Source organism: Populus nigra, chromosome 13 (genome assembly GCF_951802175.1).
Source record: "Populus nigra chromosome 13, ddPopNigr1.1, whole genome shotgun sequence".
Taxonomy (NCBI): Eukaryota; Viridiplantae; Streptophyta; class Magnoliopsida; order Malpighiales; family Salicaceae; genus Populus; species Populus nigra.
The window spans coordinates 2,619,386-2,631,676 of record NC_084864.1 but is presented as its reverse complement, the minus strand read 5'-3'; the positions used below and the strand labels follow the sequence as shown (position 1 = coordinate 2,631,676).

Sequence of the window (12,291 nt, the reverse complement as noted above, 5' to 3'; positions counted from 1 at the left end):
TGACAGACTTGAACAAGGTGAACTGCTCACCAGAGAGAGGGAATTTTGATTCATTTTCCTGTAATGCTCTGGCCCTGTTAAGTAAGAATTGCAATCCCAAAAGAGCCTTCATGCAAGAAAAAACAAAATCAGTGTATATAAAAGCAATAAAAATGTTAAACAAACACAAAGATGCCCATACAAGATTCCCAAAAACAGAAGCATGATTAGAAACACTCATGCAGACGGATCCAAGCATCCAATAGGGTTCTGATAGTAATGTTTTTGGAGCATGTTAAGCATTAAGCTTGGTAGTTGAGTTATGGAAATCAATTCACTCTAATTATTTAAACTAGAAGACCTTCAGATCCTATATATTTGCATCATATGTTATTTAACCTGTCATGGAAGCATTTAGTTTCCTTTTAGTTTCATCACAAAGCAAACTTGCCTGATAATTTAATCATCCAATTTCCAGTTCAATATCTCTCAATCAGTGTAAAAACATTATCTAGATAAAAAGGAAGAGTAAGCTATATTTGCTACCTTGGCAAGAGGGGTCTCCACTGGAATAGCCAACAGCATTTGAATGGTATCCGTGATTTTTTGGAGACCAGGGTGATCTTCCCACTCACTCAAAAAGCTATGTATTTGCTGTTGAAGATTAGCAACTAACTTCACCATTTTAGCCATCATGGGTGCATTTGAATCCTAGGAAAGTGGAAAAAAATCAGTTACATTAAATGCAAAGACAACTGGAATAGATGATATAACAACTACTTTGACGCAGGCAGAAACGTTTTCAGAACCTTGTAAAAATTGTAATTGGCCGATGATTTTTGAGAAGAGACAAGTTTCGAACCATGCTCTAAACAAAGGCGAAGTAAATGCTCTGGTATGAGTTTTCCATCCAAACTGGAGGTTAGCAGACCTCCTAACCCTGAAAATGAAAAGAATGTGACAATTTGTGAACTGTTTTCTGTAATCACCTTCAAAATACCATACATACACCAAGAAAAGGTGTAAACTGTAATCACCTTCAATCATCCCCACCCCTAATGTGTAAGAGTTGGTGAATGAATGCAACCTATCAGCCTCAACAACATGGCAAGTTCCAGCCTGAAAAAATATTAAATGTCAGTAAAAAAAAGACCAGAATGTTCGGAAGGGAGAGTGATTATAAAAGAGACGCATACAGAATAAAATATATCATTTTGGGACTGCCAATAACAGTTTTGCAGCATCAAATGATTCATTGACCAGGGAAACGATGTAAGCATGACTCTTTAACATTTTCAAAATCATTTAGAGAAAGATAAATAGTCAGAGCAACTATAGAAGAAGAAAAATTTACAAGCCACTTACATATAGAACAAGATTGGTGGACCCAAATAATTGGTTGTGTATGCAGATCATATTCTTCATGATGGTTTCCTGCATAAGGTTCCATTCATCCTGGACACTCTCATGCTCATTGCTAGCTTCCAACTGAAGAGAATAAAAAATAAAACTTGGAAGATCATACGAGAAGGGAAAAAGATGAGGAAAGAAAAGAAGCAAAAGAAGAAGAATCACCTTTTCTAAAGATTCCTCTTCAGAGAGAAACTCCTGCCATTCTGAAAAGCTATCGTTTGGAAAGAATTGGTCAAGAGTAGAAAAATCAACATCAACAATGCTTTTGATCTCTAAGGCACGAGGCCTGAACTTGTATTGTTGAGCATCCTCGCCTTCTTTGCATTTTACTTGAACTTTCATATTGATCCACATGTTGGCAAATTCATGGAACATCTTATCCAATATCTAATTCACAAATATGCTGAGGTATCAGAGGGCTGACTTGCACAAGTAAAATCAAAAGTATTCAAATCAATCATTAAAAGAAATATCACCTTGAAAGAAGCATCATCAATCCTCTGTGCATCAGCTACAAAATGTGCAACACGGACAACAATATTCTGATAAAGACCAGTTTTGAGTTGCAAGATAGACCCCTATTACCAATGGAAAAGCATTTGAGCAAATCAATAATTTATTCCATCAAAAAGAGTACAATAAAAGGAACGTTGCAAGATGCCAAAGTAGTACATGAACAGGAGAAAAAGAAGGAAACAAGTCTACAAGGAGTGGATTGCAAAGAAAGAGAACCAGTTTGTGGGATAGATGAAAAGATAAAAACAAAGTGTACACATTCTCAAGACAAAAAGAAGTCATGTAGAGATGCATACCATTTTTTCATGAGTGACTTCACTAGAAAGCATAATCAGCTTTTCCAGAAAACCCATTTCACGGTCCCAAAAGGTAGCAGGACTGCCTATGCTATGAGAAGAACTTGGTACGAATGCACGTACACGAGGAAATCTCATAAATGAATAAATTGATTCCTGCAACAATCTCCAAGTCAGGTACTTGAAGTAAATGAATGAAATTTTCTATTCAGAAGGTAATTTAAAATACCATGACTCTATCCATGTTATCCTCTTTGATTCTATTCAGAACATTCTTGAGCAAGGCAAATGATAGGACCAGCGACAGGCCCAATTTCATTTCATATACTGCAACTTGAAATGGCTGAGCTAAATCAATGTACTCCTTGTATTCATCTGATAATCGGTCAATAAAAGAGGTTGCTGTTGCCTAAGCAATCCAGAGAGAATTATGATCAGCATAGAAAGAAAATGCACCATCCTATATCAAATTGAGAATCATCAATGATGTAGAAAAACTTATACCTGCCAATTGGATGCTTGTTCAAGAACTTGTTGTAAATCCATACCTTCAATGTTATCCACCAAACCCACAACCATCCTAGCAGGTTTAAGGAACTCTCCACATTCCTTTCTCAAAGCATTAAATTTTAAAGGATTACAGCGGAACACCATCTGACAAAAACCAAGTTAGCTCACTGTCCAATAATTGAAAAGAACATGATAAAATATTTGACTCAAAAAAAGTTTATATAACAGTGACTATAGTTAAGGAATAGTAATAGCAGAATGTGGATAAACAATGAAGCAAGTTCTAGGAGTAAACCAAGCAGTTGCTTTTTTTCAGCAGTTTAAAATACTGATTAGAGTTTGCCTCGGTAAGAAAAACAAAGTTGAAAAGTATAATAAGCATAACATCATCAATATATGGTAACAATACACTATTTGCACAAGATGTACATTAAATATATAGCATCCTTTTGCTTCCATTCTTAATACTCATAAGCAATGCAAATCGAATAGAAGGGTGATAAATTCAAAGTCCTAGATTTTTTCGCAAGGTTCAGAAAGTAATTTGCATCCCATTTCTAGAGATACAAATCTCACAAACACTTCCATATATCTGAGCAAGAAGTAATCTGGTCCATGAAAATATTTCAATTTTTTGTTTGGAATAGATCATCGTTACTTAAGAATACTGGTAACAAAACAGGCAATACATGTTCCAGTCAATCAATCAATCCAGCAGAGTGTTGCATTTATCATTAATTGTTGGCAAATACGATTATTTTTCCAATTATCATAAGGAAATACTTATCCAAGTAAAATGGAAGGGAAAATACCTTTTTCTGAATCCTTCTACGCTCAAATTCAAGCCTTTCTAATGAATCTGCTCGCTTTTTATCAGCCTCTATTGAGGATAACCGCCCTGCAAGATAGTCACATTCTTGCCGCACCTATAAGAAGCCACATCATCAGAAAATATGTTTCGATAAAAAATTCTCACACCAGCAAATGGAAGGTGACGAAAATTCTAGCATATGGTGGCAATACTACTAACTTTTCAATGCAAAGCACAAAACCTGATCAATCACAAGTTAAAAGAAGTTTGATGTCTTAGATAAACATAAGCCGGCATTGCCAGCATGTGGTATAAAGAAGAATGCAGACCTGCAAATAAATTAACGTATAAAATTATATGAAAAGATTGATAATAATACCACCTTTATTTCAAGCTCAAGAGATGAAATCCTTTCTTCTAGTTGAGAGTGCTTGAAAGAATATTTCATGGCAGGGTCGAAATCATCACAGCTAAGCAAGAGACTAAAACGTAAAGCCCCGATTTTTAAGCATGCATGGCCCATGTCCAAGTACACCTCTACAAAATGAAAAACATTCAAAAAATAAGATAAAATGTAGAATGCAACAAGAATTTCAATAAGCACACTAAATAAACTAGAATACATTAAATGAATAAACAAGGACGACAAATAATCACCGGTGGATGAGCAGTGAAGATAAAGCTTTTTAAGTATTGGCTCAATGAACAAAGACACCAAGGAGTTCAGCTTTTGATGGTTTGACGATCCAAGAATTGATACCAAACGCTGTATGTCATCTTGCTGTCACCACAAGAAGACATTATAAACATGTTAAGAGATGTTGATTTTCAATAGAAATAGCATGCAAAGATTCTTATTGAGCAAACACCAGCTCATAAAGGTTTGTACAGTTGGCTAACAAATTGAGAAACAAGAATGAACTTAGCTAAATAAGAACAAATCACAGATTTATTTATCACACGGATAAAAGGAAATACAAAAATCATACCGTTGCCCCATTCTTATGGAAGGAGCAAAATATGGACTTGATTGCAGCAAACTTATCAGCATCAAATGCCTTTCTGTGTGCATATATAATCTGGAAACAGAAGAATATGAAGTTTCAATTGCCCATTAAAAGAAAATAATCTGAAATTCTATAATTCACATAAAGCAAGCTACCTGTTGGAAGAGAGAGCGAGTAACAGATAAGAGAAAACTGGATAAGTCCATCCCTGGTAAAGAACTTTGCCACAAGTTGCACGAAGCAGCTTTAAGCTTCAAGCAGTGCACAGAGTAATCCTTAATAGCACATGTTCTTCGCCTGAATTAGAAAATGAAAGAAATACAATGTAAAATACAGAATTGCATAGTGTTTTCCATATATTGGTTAACAAGATCTGAAAACTGATTGAAGGCTAAAGGCAACCTTTGTAGCCTGTAACTCTCGTGAAAATTTCATCTAATTTTTTTCCACACAAGGATCTCAAAAGGAAAACAAGTTGCAAAACACAGGCATGAATTCACAAAAGGAAAACAATACAACTCAGAAAGAATCAAATTATTCAGGCTTTTTCATGCCAGTGATGATCTATGGTGATTGCAAACCAAGAAATGGACACAACTACTGCTAATTTTTACTTGACCAGAGTTGTAAAAAGATAAATGAATTAACACAATGTGTGAATCTTCAGGCTAGAGTTTTACCAAAAGTGTAGTGCATAAACCATTTTGTGCAAATAACATACAGAGACATAGGGTAATGTATTTAGACGCATGCAACTATACATACAAGGATCCCAACATTCAGGAATTCGTAAGCAGAAAAATTGTAGAAATAACAGATCTTACAGAGATTGGACAACAGATGCAGTCCGCACAGATTGAACTAGCATATCAGGCAGTGGAGTATGATAACCATCAACTTTTCCAAAGTTCTGTATCAAAACAAGCTATCAAAACAGATTCTCCTCAAAATAGTATTCAGTCATCAAAATCCACAAAATTATCACTATACCTCAGAAAAAACAGGGCAATGGCTCCACAAAGACGAATGCCACCAAAACCACATTTCAAGAACATAACTGGCAATTTTTGCATTCACTGGAAGACAAAGGTGTGTTGAGCATTGGTTTATCATTGAAGAGCAGGTAAATATATAAACAAGGAATTGCACTAACCTGCATCCACTGACATCCATGCATCAAGTGTCCACAAAATTTTTTGATGAGGTATAAAATTTTGGGGAGGTCTTGTTGAAAAGGTTAAAGAATGTTTCATGGCAGACTCTATCAGGTTAGATACACTGCCCAAAGCCTGTCACCAGAGGAAGCAAACAGAGCACACATTGAATCAAACAAAAGGACATGACTTAGTTAAATAAATTAAAAAAGGAAAAAAAAAAGAGAGATTGGAAAACATTGCTGGAAATTCAAGTGAAAACATTATTTATCAAATGCAAAAACATAAACTGAGGGATCACATTGTCATCAACTCTTATGAAAAAATCCTTTATCCAAGGATGCTAGATCAACTGTAACACCCCAAAACTTGCATTGACTATAATTGATGATTTCTTTAGAATAATGTAAGATAAGAGAAAAATAGGGGACAAAAGCCAAATAACTAAAGAAAAGAAGGTTCAAAATGCAATCACTAACTTAACTAGGTGAGGTAAGATAAATTTTGCATGATTAGGTAGGTGAAGGAGTGCAAGTTTTGGCATGTCATGCTTGTGAGGTGTCAAAAGGAAGGTAGAGATGTGCTTTCCTTCAAAAAAATTCAAAACTAACTACATCTTTTTCTTCCATTTCTTGAACCTAAGAGAGAGCTAAACATCCTACAAACCAACACTTCCAAACCATATATCCCAAGAACAAATTGTGAAGTATTAGGGCTTAAATTCAATAGAATTGTTAGAAAGAAAACCAAAGATAGATTGTGAGGCCATAAAAGAAAGGAAAGAAATGAAAGTAAAGGAAAAAGAGCTATAGCTTAAGGTGAGTGATTAAATTGATAATTAAATGGTATGTTTTAACCCAAATATTGTGTTGATATAATTCACATGATATGTGAAAAGAGTAAAGCTTGCTTTACATGAAATTGTGGCCACCTATGTGCTCCACATGCTTACCATTGAGTAGTATATGGATATGAGATATGGACATTCAATTGTCATACATGTTTAATTGTGCAAAGATTATGTCAATATGATGTTGGGCATATATTTGAAAACTTATGAAGTTTCCCATGTTTATTTCTTTAATCATTTATTGGGTTATCTCATTAGTAGTTGATAAATTATTTTCAGAGAATCAAAGTGAGATTGAAAGAGGGTTCGGGTGATAGGGTCTTTGGAATCCTAGCTTGATGTTTAACTCATGTAGTGCCATTGTATCTTTTATAAGTTAGTTTTTGTGTATGGGTCATTACACATGTAAAAGCATATGCAAACATATCATGCATGAACTCTTTTAGCGTGTAATTGATCAATATGACAGCTATGTACAAAGATGTAAAATATAATTGAATGATCAAAAACAAGACAACAAGATATCATATAAGTTTGTTTAATGGACAGCAGGTTGTGTATGCTTACTTATGCATGTTTGGTGGGTAAATTTAATTGATTAGTTAACAATAAGAAGAAATTAGAGGTTGGTTTAATTAACTAACGAAAAGCAATATTCTAAAGATGCGAATTAAGATGATTTACCAAAGTATTTAGGAAAGAGGTGCGACATCAACTCTCTCATAGTATTTTACACATGCATTTCTAATTTGAAAACATGCCTTAAACAAGCCAGATCTACCATAGGTTTGCTCTTAAACACGTGCATTGTTTATGTATCGACCATTTTCATCTTCTTTTGGATTAAACAAACCTACAGCCTATTTAGGGTTGACATTCACAGTAAGGGACTCAGTATGACCTGTAATTAAGGATGCCCAATTTTCTTCCATATTCAAAGCAACTAAACAGAATCAAAAGCTGTGCTATCTAACCATTTACAACACAAGAATAGATTACTAAACTTGTACATATTAAAGTTTACAGCCAACTAGAAAATGTTGGAGCTTAAGAAACAAATGCCATTGATCTTACCAGCTGACATTCTTTGTGATCAACCAAAACAATCATTGAAAGCTTTTGAAGTAGATCCATGTCAAGGAAAAAACTTGTATTGTCAATAATAGGACGCGTTTCCAGCCAACAAGCAAAGCCAGGTTTTGTACACCGTGCTTCAGGAGAGAAATCACAGCAAGATATTGAATTTCCCTCGATAGTAGCAGACTCAACGGACTTTAACTTTGCCTCCAAATTGCTTTTCTCATATTCAAATCTTTTCAACAGCATCTAAGAGAATAATAGCCAGTTAGTTTAGGATTTATTAAATGCATACCATTTAAGTGTTAGGTAATAGGGCACAAACTTGACTCATGTCCGCCAAATGCAGAGCAACTTCACCACTATCTTCATCAAATCTACTGGTAATATATGCTGACATGCATATACCTACATAGAAAACTGTATTAGAAAATTCATGGAGATGTTGAATCAAATGTCAAAGTCACAGTAAGTAAAGTGAGAAAATATCACAGAAGAGGTGGATGAGGGAGAGGGGCGAATAGAAGCTAGCGGATGGCGTGTACTGCTACTACCATTCTCCCTTCCAAAACCCACAAAAGATTACAATATATATCCTTCTACTAAATGCATACAATTTCTGCCACATACCCCAAGCTCTAGAGTGAGGTGCAAATAGATGACTGAGATTCTTTATTTTTGAAACATGTAACACATATTAGGGCTTACAGACTTACAGCCAGACTCAAATCAACCAAAAGCTAAATACTCGGCCCACTGATAATGACTGTAACTCATGTGTAATGAGCTAGTATGTGACTTTCCAAAAGAAAATGAAATCACAAATATTATGTATAATGAACTAGAAAGAAACACTATAATATTAATATAATTGAAATGACTTTAACGAGTTAAAAATCAACAGATGAGGACGAATCGCACATTCCAGCCCAATCATTTTCATGGAAATTTTTATCCACAAAATAAACACCCCATAAGAATAAAGTGAAAGCTCTACCTTGAACTGCAAGGAAGCGAAGTTCAGGGGTGGAAGATGTGGCCAACTCAACGAGACAATCATCCCCTACCATGAAAAGTTTTACATACATTAGACAGAGACAGATGAAGAAGGGACAAGAAGAAGAATAGAACCAGTTAAACATGATTGTGATATATGAATCAGAGTAACAATAAGCCATACCTTGATTATAGGGATTTGCCTTTGTTGGCCAAACTGACTCGCATAGCTCTATAAACAACTGCTGCTGCTTAAATAATTCAGCAGATGCAGGTAAAATTGGATGACCACCATGAATCCAGAGCAAAGATTGTTGTGAGTGTTGATTAAGTTTTTTATCTATATTCCCAGCAATCTGCACCGGAAAGTTACAATTTTAATTGTCACTTAATAAATTACAGAGAAAGGAAAGATGCCAAAATTGTACTGGAATTACCATGAATAGATTGTCAACAGCTCCAGGACAGAAATCCCGCAATTTCAAAACATCCTTCATCAAAGAATGCCAAGAAACAGGCAATTTCTCGAACCCGGATGAGGTAAACGCATCCCAAAATGTCAAGTGATCTTCAAGAATGTCACTGTATAATTTTATCAGGACATTGTAAGATGGAGATTCAACAAGCATATTAAGAATTTCCTTTTCCAACTCCTGCAGAGCATCCAAGACAGGTTTGAAATGCTGAGCTTCATTAGTATATTCATGCTCACTTTGAGCATTCCACTGTTGATATGAAAGCCTCAGAAGGTCTATACAGTTAATAGCATTGCAAAGGAATTTATGTGACACTTCTGGCCTGTCATATGACATAGTTAAATCAACAAAATCAACTGAAAGCAACGGTGTCAGATGCAGGCTAGAATTTGCAGCAGGAAGGGACGCAAGCTCATGGAAGGAATGAAAAATACACTTCCAAATAGGATGCTCCAATTCTTGTTCGAGTAAATGCAGAAAAGATCTGAAAAAATGATCACATGATTGCAGTTTGGAACTAAACCAGCTAAAGTGGAGAAGATAAAGTTTATAATCACTTCCAGTTGCTTGTTCAATTGTCCAGTTGGCAGCAAACAATAGCATCCTCTTCGTCAGCTTCATGTCAATTTCTGTGTTCCTAACAGAGTTAGCATTCATGCAGTTCAGAGCCTTAGGAAACATGAGCTGCCCTTTCATGTTCATATCCATCAAACCGTTTCCCTTGTGGCTAGTAGCAGACAAAGCATCGTCCACACAGCTCCTGTTCCTTGAAGATCCTAACTCATACTGAGACACAAGGTACTCCAAATACATGAGATTCTGTCTGACAGAAGCTTCTTTTGAGTACCACATAAAATCCCTCAACTTCATTGGCACTGGCAACCCCCCAGGCAAATAAAATGAAAACTCTGTGGGCAAATCAGATTCTGACAACGTTGCGGATGAGAAGTAAGCAACTTTTGCGTGATTGACAATATCCCATCCCACAGCTTCACCTAAAGAAGATAAATAAGTATGTTCCCAACTTAGTTGGAGGCTCCAGAAAGGCTGGTTACCATTTATGAGAAGCTGATGAAATAACTGGACCCAGTGGGCAAGCTCAAGATATGTGATTTGAACATTAACATGCAAGCCTTCATTCTTGGCATAAACGTGAGCTTTGGCCATTGAATCAACTAATCTATCCATAGGAATGCCAGATGAAACAAGAAATCTTTTTACATCCTTAAGTTCAAAGTCTGCACCACTGCAGCCACTTTCGTCGTTATGTAGCCAGTATGGCGGCATCATAAAGATTTCAACTCCTCTGTTTCGCATTGCTCGGGACACTTCACCATGGCTTGGATTAACTGTGAGGAAAATTCGAAAATTATGGTGTGGATGAAGAACCACTGAGCTTCCATCAACTATCCCACACTCATTAACTGTAATCGAACCACTCGGCTCCACCAAAGAGTTGATTCTATCAAGAACCTGAGGTGATCAATCAGGTGAAAAAGCAAACAGATATTTATGAACTGGTGTTAGGAGACTTATAAATCAAGAATTCAAGAGAATGTAAAAATTACCGTGGGATTGCAAAGATTTGCATTCTCTAGAACGATCCATTCCCCATTTTCTATTGCCTTGATGAGTAATCCTGCCACCCATTCAAACTTAACTGAACGTGACCTTCTTTGTTGATCATCTTGCAGCTTTGAGATTACCTTGATGGTTTTATTTAGCTCTTCAGTTGACCAAGAAAAAGGTAATTCATTTTGTACAATATCCAACTTCATTTGTTGAATGATCTCAACAAGCAAACTAAGAGAGTTCATCATGCTCTCCCAGTTCTCCAGATGAATAGAAGTACAACTTGCCATGGAGCTGGAATTCATAGTAGATAAGAAAGCTAGCCATTTGGTAATCAAATCAGTTCTTTCACTCATAAATGCCACCTTTGAAAACTCCAATTGCAAGTTGCAGTACTCACTAACATAGCGCTCAACTTGAGCAATGACGGACCTAAAATTGCGAAAGGCATTATACTGCTCAAAACATCCAAGCAACTCAGATATATCAGTTGTAGTTGAAAGGCTCAATTCATTTAGCACATTGCCAGTGAGCTGAGCTAATAGTCTTATCAATGAAGTCTTCCCTGAACAAGGTGGACCAACCAGGATGCACAACCATTGATGTTTTATACAATGGACAACAGCTTCCATGCTGTGGCGAATACTGGGGATAATATTCAATCCACTGTTTGAAAGCTTGGATGACCGTGAAATGTTCCTTTTGATGACAGTGTTCCCCACAATCAAATACTTAGAATTTAGCTGCACTCGTGGGTGAGGATTAATGAATGGTTTAACCCCAAATACCTCTTCATAGATCCGCAGGACTTCTTTGCGGTCAGCAGCAGTACGCATTCTCTGAACATAGAGAATGTTGAGAAAGCAATCAACCTTCAACTTCTCAGGCACACCTAAATTTAACATAGACAGATCTAAAAAATTAGGTAAATAAATAAACCTTTTGTCCATGAAGAAAATTGAGCATGATCAAAATAGAAACACAAAAAGGAATTATGAAAATTACAGCATTGTTGTATTGTATTTCTTCATAGAACTTTGAAAGTGGAATCATAAGCCAACAATTTTACATTATAAAATAGCCAAAAATACAATAACTAGAAAAAAAAAATTGAGATAAATAATTAGACCACACCTTCAATGATCTGACATGAACGAATCACATCACGCAAATTGAACTCCCAAGGGGAGCCATCTTGACCGAACTTGTGATATAACATAGTGTCTTCATGTAGCCTTTTATTGAAGACAATCAGTTTTGAAAGCAAGGGCCTTGGAATAGAGGGATAAAGCGAATTACAGATGGAAAGATAATCACCTTCTACTAACTCATCTATGTACACCTGAAACCAACATTAAGTAAACGAAAAATGAACCATCTGATGCATTCACATCCACTAGTTCTACACATATGAGACTTGCAGAACAGCGATGGAAACATCAAAACAAACCTTAGTGAAACGGTTCAGAAAGGATTTGGGAAGGCCTTTTCTGCCACCACCTTGAGAAAAAGGATTTTGACATGCAAATATTCTGAAAGATGATGGACATTTAAAGGTAAGGCTAAGCTCTGGAATGAAGACCTCAGCACGATGATCCAGTATAGCATTCAAGCCCTGATAAGAACAATTGTCA

At 36.0% G+C, this 12,291-nt stretch overlaps 1 protein-coding gene across 2 annotated transcripts in view; it reads right to left on the bottom strand.

The window, feature by feature from the left end:
- LOC133671338 (midasin) overlaps positions 1 to 12,291 on the bottom strand; it is a 38,234-nt gene that overhangs the window by 9,210 nt on the left and 16,733 nt on the right. For both annotated transcript variants that reach the window (XM_062092061.1, XM_062092062.1), the window contains exons 31-56: positions 12,108 to 12,272; positions 11,792 to 11,999; positions 10,654 to 11,549; positions 9,047 to 10,558; positions 8,794 to 8,965; positions 8,611 to 8,676; positions 7,939 to 8,021; positions 7,611 to 7,862; positions 5,686 to 5,821; positions 5,523 to 5,608; positions 5,357 to 5,442; positions 4,688 to 4,829; positions 4,515 to 4,604; positions 4,183 to 4,306; positions 3,908 to 4,062; positions 3,527 to 3,640; positions 2,709 to 2,858; positions 2,434 to 2,613; positions 2,205 to 2,360; positions 1,869 to 1,970; positions 1,555 to 1,779; positions 1,345 to 1,467; positions 1,017 to 1,098; positions 789 to 919; positions 526 to 690; positions 31 to 106 (exon numbers count right to left, since the gene is read on the bottom strand). In XM_062092061.1, the coding sequence (XP_061948045.1) occupies positions 31 to 106; positions 526 to 690; positions 789 to 919; positions 1,017 to 1,098; positions 1,345 to 1,467; positions 1,555 to 1,779; positions 1,869 to 1,970; positions 2,205 to 2,360; positions 2,434 to 2,613; positions 2,709 to 2,858; positions 3,527 to 3,640; positions 3,908 to 4,062; positions 4,183 to 4,306; positions 4,515 to 4,604; positions 4,688 to 4,829; positions 5,357 to 5,442; positions 5,523 to 5,608; positions 5,686 to 5,821; positions 7,611 to 7,862; positions 7,939 to 8,021; positions 8,611 to 8,676; positions 8,794 to 8,965; positions 9,047 to 10,558; positions 10,654 to 11,549; positions 11,792 to 11,999; positions 12,108 to 12,272 (5,677 nt within the window). The remainder of the gene's footprint in view (positions 1 to 30; positions 107 to 525; positions 691 to 788; positions 920 to 1,016; positions 1,099 to 1,344; positions 1,468 to 1,554; positions 1,780 to 1,868; positions 1,971 to 2,204; positions 2,361 to 2,433; positions 2,614 to 2,708; positions 2,859 to 3,526; positions 3,641 to 3,907; positions 4,063 to 4,182; positions 4,307 to 4,514; positions 4,605 to 4,687; positions 4,830 to 5,356; positions 5,443 to 5,522; positions 5,609 to 5,685; positions 5,822 to 7,610; positions 7,863 to 7,938; positions 8,022 to 8,610; positions 8,677 to 8,793; positions 8,966 to 9,046; positions 10,559 to 10,653; positions 11,550 to 11,791; positions 12,000 to 12,107; positions 12,273 to 12,291) is intronic.